The sequence below is a fragment of the Teleopsis dalmanni genome, chromosome 1 (assembly GCF_002237135.1).
Source record: "Teleopsis dalmanni isolate 2A chromosome 1, ASM223713v2, whole genome shotgun sequence".
In the NCBI taxonomy this organism is placed as follows: Eukaryota; Metazoa; Arthropoda; class Insecta; order Diptera; family Diopsidae; genus Teleopsis; species Teleopsis dalmanni.
In genome coordinates this window covers 85,815,270-85,825,131 of record NC_051846.1, presented here as the reverse complement: position 1 = coordinate 85,825,131, position 9,862 = coordinate 85,815,270, and the positions used below count along the sequence as shown (strand labels likewise).

Here is a 9,862-nt window from a genome sequence, read left to right as displayed (position 1 = left end):
CAATTTACTGAAATTACCCTTATAGCCTCTTATTCCAAGTGTCAAATGGAAAAGGGTGTCAATTGCTTGTAATATCCTTTTGCTTGCTTTTATTTTTGCCTCCTCACAGGTTCCTTCGTTAGCTCGCATCACTGTCAACTCAACATGCTGCAACATTTCGAGCCGTCACTCAAGTCAATGCCTTGGTGTTGATTATTTTTCTCATAAATAAATATGAAATTCGATCCTTTATACGTATGTGTGTGTGTGTGTGTGTGTAAGTTTTGGCTTATTTCGTAATTCGGAAAGTGTGTCGCACAATTTTTATGATTTTTTCTGTCCGATTTGTAATATTTACTGACTGCAGTCATCGCTGCCTACATGAAGGAATATTTATTGAAATGTTCTCTCTAACACTTTTCACAGCATTTTATTTATTCATTCATTGGGTGATTGGATATTGCGAATACAAATGCGCAAAAGTTAGTCGTTCAGAAAAATCTTGGTTAAAAGTTTATGATTACTGATTTCATTCCCATAATTGACTTTATTAGGCTAATTTGTGAGTTACGTTTCGACTTATCAAACATTATTACGTAGTCCAGCTCCAATTAAGGTCAATAAATCAGGAAAAATTATGATAAATTATAAAATTACTATTTCTCCTTCATCAAGGTCTGTGAATTCCATTCATATGAATTCTCAATATTTAAAGGGAATAATTTAGTATTTATAAAAGTGATATTAAATTTTTAGTGCAGATGTCGTGGGTTATGCATAATATGGGATCAATAGCTGCAAGTGCTATGTAAGCCTTAAAGATTTTCTTATACCAGACTTTTTCTTTTGTAGGTATATCGTAAAAGAACAACCGCTTCTTGAATACCTTTTCAATCATAGTCCCGTAATACTGATTAGCTTTAAGTTGAATTGGTCACCAACTTTGAATATAAACTGATATGTTTACAGTTTACTCTATTAAATTATTGTTATGTGAGTTAACAATTTGCTATACTCACTGATAGAAAAATACAGATGGATCTATAAGTTGACGAAAAATTATTGGAATTGTCAAACTATTTTTTGCAATGTACATATTCACGGAGTGCACATCATCAAAGTGGTGTAATATATGGAATTTTTTCGAACAATTTCTTACTGGAGAAGCCCATTTTTTAATGGCATGAGTGTCAAAGGTAGTACAATATTATTAATTCATTTATCAACTTTTTCAAAATAAGATATTAACTAAACCGTATGGCTACTTACATCCTTTTATAATAAACAGTGTAAATTCATAATATTTATCTAATAAACCTAAAAAAAGAAACATTTAAAATTGTAGTAAAGTTTTGTTTCGAAAAACAGGGATGATTTTATCAAAAATTAAATTGGGTATAGTAGGCTACATCTTTATTATTATTTTTTATTTGCTCGTCAATTACAACAGAAAAAAAAAATATTGAACCAATAGTTTCAAAATTTTAGGTTAGCTTGAGTGGCAAAACATCTATCCCAATCTAAGCTTCTTTTCAATGAAACCATTTTCGTATTTTTAAAATAATAACCAGAAGGCTGAGTTCAAACAATTTTTCTAAACAATGAAAAGGAACAATAATGGCATGAAAACATCTGGAAACGCAGTTCCACAGATCCGTTCGTTAATATATAATTTAGACTCTGAGTTAATGGATTTGTCGTCCAAGTATACTGTGAGATATAGTTCTTTTGAACCTCCAATGAAGTTGAATAAGCCTTCGATTGCTACTTGCCACGCGTACAACAAAACTGAAATGCAACTTCGATCTAACATGTATTGTTCCCAGGCCGTTGATGCCTACAGAACTAAAAAGATATTTTTAGTTTATGGAAACTACAACACCGTACGAACTGAGTTACTTAAACGTGGCTGGAAGGAAAAACTTCCTCATAACCGTTTTGGTTTGTTGCAGCAGTTGTCAGAGGATGCCATAATACAATGCGTCAGGCCGGGCAATGACTACGAAAAAGTTATTTTATCGAAAATTATGCATCACTTTCCAGCGTTTTTTATTTGGCAGCCTAAGGGTATGATTGATAATTGTAAGGATGTTCTTCCACATAGAAATCGAGTACGTCGTGAGGCCAAGTTAGATTTCTCGACAAAAATTGGTCTAATTGGTTGCACTGAGCACGAGATATGGTTTCAAACTGACGGAACACGTATGAGATATCCGCGATTTTATAGAATAGGTGGCACTGCAGAGGAACGACAAGCATTTATTGATGATTTCCGGCAAACACAGTGTCGCTCCTTTATACAATATTTATCAATGAATTTGCACAGCCCAGATTTGAACATCGATGCAGAGAATGGGACAGTGCCTGCCTATATAGTAACATTTGCTGTAGACTGCTTGAAAAAGTATGTTGAGGATATGCAATATTTACGCCTTGATGAAACATTCAGCACTAACACAGAAACCGATATAGCTGAGTGGCGGAATTTCGTACAGAGTTCCAATAACGTTATTGAAAGGAAAGCAAAATTAAAAATGGCTCTGAAGGATCTTTCCGAATGTGTACATAGTGGTATGGATTACATTTCAAGAATAAACAAACGACACCCTGATTTTAAAATGGATGGCTGTCTTAACATTTGGATTGTTAAGCCAGGATATCAATGTAGAGGTATTGGTATTGTTCTTAGGAAAAATTTGGATGACATTTTACAGTTCTCTAATCGGTCCTACGTTGTTCAAAAATATATTGGTAATATTTTTCAGTTGTACATTTTTCATATGATATATTTTGATTATATTTACAGAGCGCCCTCACCTTATTTATAAAACAAAGTTCGATATGCGCTTGTACATGCTACAGGTTATAACCGAATATAAAATCTCGATTTGGCTATACAAGGAGTGCTATCTGAAATTTAGTTCGCAGGAGTTTAACTTGAACAATTTGAGGGAAGTTGTGCACTTGACAAATAATTCTGTGCAAAGAAAATACGAAGTTGACATTAATAGAGATAAACGTATACCAAAATACAATATGTGGACTTCGGAGCAGTTTAAGAATTACTTGAAATGTTTGTCGACTGATGAAAACATTTGGGATGATAAGGTTTTTCCACGTATTGCTAGAATTTTGACAGCTGCTGTTATGTCAAGTTTTGATGGAACAGTATTTGTTCCCAATTCATTCGAGGTTTATGGCTGTGATTTTATGTTAGATGAAGAATTCGAACCAGTACTTCTCGAGATCAATGCTACTCCTGATTTGTCACCTTCTACTGAAGTAACAGCTAATTTATGCCCAAAGATGCTTAAGGATTTAGTGAAAGTTGTAGTGGATTTGCCAGAAAATTCAAGCGCTCCAACAGGACTCTTCAGTTTAATCCACAGGAGTCACTACAGAAATTATATAGGTAAAATAGAAACGTATCCCAAAGTTTCGGGTGCAGCAATGCCATTACCAAGGAAATCTACAAAAAGAAAAATGTAAATCTTAATACCATAAAAACTGTTAACATTTTGGGTGCGGGATAGAAGTGAAAAAAGCTATTCAATAAACATCTGCACATAAATTTAAATTTTTTATTTTTCCAAGTGAAGAATTGGGAAAAAAGTTTTATTTTAAATTGTTTATAACATTTTCATTAAAAAATAAGCATAAAATTGTTAATAACCACTATTCGCTGAAGCAAAACACAGAAGAAATAAGTTCACTTGTAGTTCCGGTTTTGTCAGTCCAGTGCACGCACTTTGGCAAATTTGGCATTTGATATACATCCTTAACGTGTTTGATTCCAGTGGAGTGTGCATTGCTTGATTTGAGATGGCAGATAATGTACATATTATCAGAACTTTATCTTTGATTTCCAGCTAGAGTGTAGCTAATCTGAAGCAGGGTGGATTAAGCTTGAGATTCCACTTGTTCGATTTTTGATTGGCATCGGAAATTAAAGCATTTTATTAATTTTTTGTGTTGTGGAAATTTCCTCGTTTTGTTTTCCAACCCAATAGATACTATCGGTCAAGCCACGAGCTTTCACGCAATATTTTTTGACGAAAGAAGCATTTGCTGTGTGGTGGTAATACTGACAGACGTTCAATTATTCGTTTTTCTGATGCTGTGATAAGTTAAGCGGCATTTTGAGAGTCTTCGATAATTGAAAGGTGATTGACAGCATATCGTTGAGTGTGAATGCGGAAATTGATTTAAGATATTTTAAGGATATTAAAAACTTACTACACTAAGGAGAGCAGTGTTTTATGGTACGCAATAGTGATAATAGATGGTTCTAAAAGAATCTGTATGATTCCATAAAATGTAATCAAGTTCTTATAAAATGATATGAAATATACTTATTTTCATAATTCTATTGACTCAAAATCGGGAACGAGATGTAGAAAAAAATTTTTGTTGTAGCGCAGAAGTACTTCTGTTATGCCCCACCTACAATAAAAAGGAAGTTCAATTGTTTTTTTTCTGTCATTGATAATGAAGACGCAAACAATCTTGTCTTTCCTTGTGCCAGAATTTATTCGAACGTGACTCTCTTATCTATGAAACTTATTTAGAGTCGTTTGCAGCAATTAAAATTTGTACTTTGACTCAATAAAATATTTTATTTGATTTCAATATAACTGCCTCAGTACGACGTCGTGCCGGTATCTACAGGTTCATAATATTCACAAATCAAATCGCGTTTTGTTACCCGCAATGTCATGCTTCACTGGAGTTAAAGTTGCCGCACTTTCGAGAGTGTTTGGAGTGAGGTACCAATTGTGAGTATCTTCAGAAGTCATAACGCAATAAAATCCTGCCTTAAATGGCATAAAATGGGCGTTAATTGCGTGGGTTTGGCAGATAAGCGCGTGATTTTTTGAATTTTATTCCCTGCGGCTAAACGTCTTCAAGCCAACAATTTTATAAATTTTGCATTTTTGATTCAAATTAAGTGCGCACATTTTTTATTTGTGAGTTTGCTAAGATTAGAAAGAAGTATATGAATTGCCGGAACGTGTTGCAAAAGACTTAATTGCTTCAGGTTGAAGTTATGGAGGAAATGGTAAAACTTTAAGGTTTGCATAAATATTTATATTTTTGAATTGCTTCATGATTTTCTTAAAAATTGCTTATTACTTCATTTATGATTTTTTTTTTATTTTAATTTCCTCTTCGTATATATTGAATCTATCAATATTATTTCATTAAAATTGCCATGTACTGTCAAAATCCATCGAAGTAGTTGTTAACGACTGGGTTCGACTCTTTACTGATAAAAAGCAGATAGAAGACTTTGTGACTTATCTTCATTAATAATCAACTATCTACATTGCAAACTATTGATAGTTTGTAAAGTAGTTTCGATTTTTCTAAACTTAAGTTTAATTAAAGTTTTTCATAGTCAAACTCATACTAACACTGCAAATTTATTTTATATTTTGACGAGCTAGTAAAAAACCCGAATAGATTCAACACAGTAGTTTTTAATATGTGTCCTACTTCTTACTTCTTCAAGCAAGAAACAATTTTTTACATATATTACGCTTAAAAATGTGAAAATGTTATTGAAACCAGAAAAACATTATCCGATTTGTTGATGTAGTGCCTTAATTGGTTTACGAAATCTCGATCCCGCCACTTCGATGTTAAAGATGCACCACATTCTGAAAGAATAGTTGAAGGTGATAAAGATAAATAAAGTCATTAATTTATGCAAATAGGAAGTTAATATTTCGTGAGTTTACTGAATGAGATTGAATTTATCGCATTCGACTGTTTATGATCATTTGAAATTGAATTTTTCGCATTTGACTGTTTATGATAATTTCAAATGCCAAGGTTGGTTATCAAAGTATAAGAGATTTGTGATTGGTTGATGCTTCTCAGACACCAAGAAAGTTTTTGGTTTTTGGAAGCCATTAATTTTTATTTAAAACTTTTACGTTTAAACTCAAAACTAGACGTATGGGTATTTATGTCTTTACTAAAAGAAATTTGAGCCGTCGCTTTGACGTAAATGGATTATTTATAATAGTAAACTCAAGAGATCAGATCATGGATTAAAAAAGTTGAACCGGTTCAAAACATAATGAACGTTTTTTTGAACTCATATTCAAAATGAATTGAATGATTTACTTAAATAGAAAAGGATCCATGAATGGTTTTCAAGAAACGTTTATTTCAATAACAATCAATTCTTTTGACTTCACAAAATTAGTTCAGAATTGCTTTTATTAGAATTCATTCCAAAATATATTATACATATACAAGGTGAGATGAAAAAACTGCAACAAAGTAAAACGCCATAATTTTTTCATTTTTTTTAAATTTTATTGAATGAAAGCAAAAAATGTCGGAAATAACATCAAATTTGAGAATCGGTTTAGATTTGTTCGAATTGGCCACCTTTGGCCCGAAAGTGGCTCTGCGGTATTTTGTCCCATTCTCGGCGAAGCGCTTGCTTGAGATGATCGACACTTTGGTATTTTTTAGTTCCAACCTTGCTTTCCAAAATACCCCAGGCACAATAGTCCAACGGATTGGCATCCGGAGATTTTGGTGGCCATTGTGCGGTGGAAATGAAGCGAGGAACCTCATTTCTTAACCATTCTTGGATGGCGCGTGCTGAGTGCGATGGTGCTGAGTCCTGTTGGAATGTCCAAGGTCTGCGGCCGAAATGTTTGCGTGCCCAGGGCTTCAGAACTCCCTCCAAAATATTTTCGCGATAGATTTGCGCATTTAATTTGACACCACGGTCGATGAATACGAGCGGCGAGCGACCATCGGCTGTTATGGCGGCCCACACCATCACCATGGCCGGCTTTTGAGTTGTGGTGGCCAACCGAAGTTGCAAATTTTCAGCTGACCTCTCTGGCATGTAAACACGATCATTTTGTTTGTTTACAAACTGCTGGATAACGAATGGTTTCTCATCGGAGAAAACCAAATTCGGCAGTTTACCACTTTCGGCCAAGCGAAGCAACTCTTTAGCTTTTTCGAGTCTAACTTTTTTTTGCGCATCAGTAAGATCTTGCACTTTTTGGAACTTGAATGGCTTTAGTCCAAGCTCATTTTTCAATATTTGCCGAATGGCATATTGCGATATGTTCAGCTCACGAGCCATTTTTCGTCCACTGCGACGCGGATTTCGTTCAATTCGCTTTTTCACTTTTCGAACCATTTCTGCCGATGTTGCTGTTTTTTTTCGTCCACTTCCTTGACGTCGGGCTACGCTACCAGTATCATGGTAACGAGCGATGGTACGAGACACAAAACATTTATTCACTTCTAAATGCTGGAGGGCTCTAACGATAGCCACTTGTGGTTTTCCAGCCAAATGCAAAGCAATCACACTATCACGCTTGAATTCCATCACAAATAACTTTTTTTTTGAAAAATTCCCACCAAAATGCTTTTGTGCGCTTGTAAACAATATAATGAGCTGTCACTAGAATAAATCTGACAGCTGTGGGACGAGCGGTTTAGAAATGACAGCAGTCTGAAGTTGGTTGCAGTTTTTTCATCTCACCTTGTATATGTGTATGTATGTATTTATAGTTAGTTAACATTAATATATCTTTTAAAAAATATTGCTTCCTGAAACTATTTTAATTAGTTATATATCGAAAATCAGTGGTGTAACATACAAGTATGTGGGATTGGAACTGGTAGCCCTTACGACATTTACTAAGGAGGAGCCTGCTAGCATTACTGGCGGTTGAGTTGTTCCAACTCCGTGCGTAAGGCCATTATTTATTACTGTACTTGTTAATCTCTTTAATAAAATATATTTGTTAAAACTAAATATTTTTGCTTCGTAAAACACCCACGTATATACAATTTATTTTATATTTAGCTTTGAGATTTCTATGCGGAAATTCTATTTGTATTTAATAAACGTTATATTTCGGGTCGTCAATATGCGTGAAATTTTTATATAAATACTTATAAATGTTTATTTTTTCTACATGTATGCTCACAAAGGAATTACTGGTATCATATCAGATTATAAAAAATAGCAAGAAAATGCTTAATATAAATTTATTTTCTTTTTAATAAATGAAAATGAGAAAACATCTCACACCTACCAACAAAGATAAAATTCTTAATAATTCAACTTTATTTCATCATCTTAGTAAAATCTTAAGGATCCACCAATTTAAGAGTAATCCAACATTAAATTTTATCACAATCTCTTGTAGAACAACAGAAAGTTGCACAATTTTCACCTTTATTGCCACACTTATTCTATTTTTTATGCTAATGGTGGCAACTCGACTTTTACTTTCCTCTCAAGTCGCACAGTAGAAACACAGGAATTATACTAATTCCACCCTTAAGCACTGTAAAGGCATAAAATAAAGTTGATTTTTCAGCTTAAGGAGCAGGTACATAAACTTCCCCGCATAACAGAAATTTGGGGGCAGTTAAGAGCCAAACGAAAGAAGCACATTTCATCAAAGTAGACTTGCAGTCGTTATTCAGAAATAGCGGAGTACCGGTGACTGTGCGTACGTACACGTGTGAGCGACAGCATAAACATTCGGATGTGCAGTCCAAGTATCATGACACCATCATTATCATGAAGATGCTCATAGGTCGCTTGTTGTAGTTGTCTCGAATGCGTTTATAATTTCCCCAGAGTGTGTTTGACTTTGACGACTTAAGTTGTAAACTTAAATACTATCAATGTATGAACTTAAAAGGACCAAGGCAAGAAATTCAAGTCTTCTAAAACATGGCGATAGAGGCAAGAGCATTGCTAACTCCAAACAATAACAAATAACTAATGCAGAAATCCTACAGTTGTAGACGAGGCCAGATGACATGTTGATGATGTTGACCTTAGGTGTGTTTCACTTCTCCATGGTCTTATAAATTTGTAGCTAAGAATTTGTTGACATATCGTATTACAAAGTAAAGAAACTAAAAGAGAGTTTCCTAGAACTTTTTCTTTTAAGTACAAAACTTGCGGCAGACTTTTAACCTACGTTTCTTCCCGCATACCTGGAAACTTTGATTTTATTTATTTTTGTTTGTTTTTCGGCAATTCAATGTTTTGAATTGAATTGAATGCTATAATTTTGGTTTGATTTAGAAATGCATTTATTTATATTTTTTTAGTACAAAACTGGATGAAATCACTGAACATGTGTCAATTAGTTCAATCATGATCAGCCACACATGCCGCACATCAAATGACATTAATCCTTTGCATGCATGTGCAACCTTGAATATGTGCACCGTCCATAGTTGCAATGATATCAAATTCGTTACATATTTCCTTGGTTCTGTGGACATAAAAAAACGAGGCAACTTAAAAAGTAGTTGTTTTTTATGTGTCCCGGAAGACTTAAAGGAAAATCCTCCCTCGGCACGCGTCATTATGTTTCGTGCCCTTGTGTTATTTGCTTTTATGCTCGAATAAAAAATTATACCAATTAACTTGCAAAATTTTTGACACACTGTACGGTTGTGTCACGTACTGCAAGTTACTGCTAGAGTTTGATCCTTGGAAAGTATATGAAATTGCAGATAAATACCACAAACTGTTGGCAATATGTTGCATTTTTATTGTATTGCTTGAACACTGGAAGATATGTTCATTTCCTTCTGTAGATGGAAAATTGTTGTTCATAAAAATGAAGCAATCAAAGCAATCTACGGGGAATTTTAGGTAATATGAACAGTTTTAAAAATTCCTGACCTAAAAGAAAAAAGATATATCACTTCAAATTTCTTTATTGAAATATATTTTGAATTCCACTCCCCAAATTTCATTTGAAATTATCTTAGGGATTGCATATATTTTAAATTTTATGTCGAATGCATCTGGAGAGTTAACTTAAAAATTTCATTCACATAAAATCTTTAAATTATAAAAGAG

General features: G+C 33.8%; 1 protein-coding gene across 1 annotated transcript; it reads left to right on the top strand.

The window, feature by feature from the left end:
* Positions 1–1,446: 1,446 nt before the first annotated feature.
* On the top strand, positions 1,447–3,547 carry LOC119668676 (tubulin glycylase 3B-like). Its single transcript, XM_038078261.1, has 2 exons — positions 1,447–2,730; positions 2,786–3,547. The coding sequence occupies exons 1-2, from the start codon at positions 1,581–1,583 to the stop codon at positions 3,466–3,468; spliced, it is 1,833 nt and encodes a 610-aa protein (XP_037934189.1). The 5' UTR covers positions 1,447–1,580; the 3' UTR covers positions 3,469–3,547.
* The last annotated feature ends 6,315 nt before the right edge of the window (positions 3,548–9,862 follow it).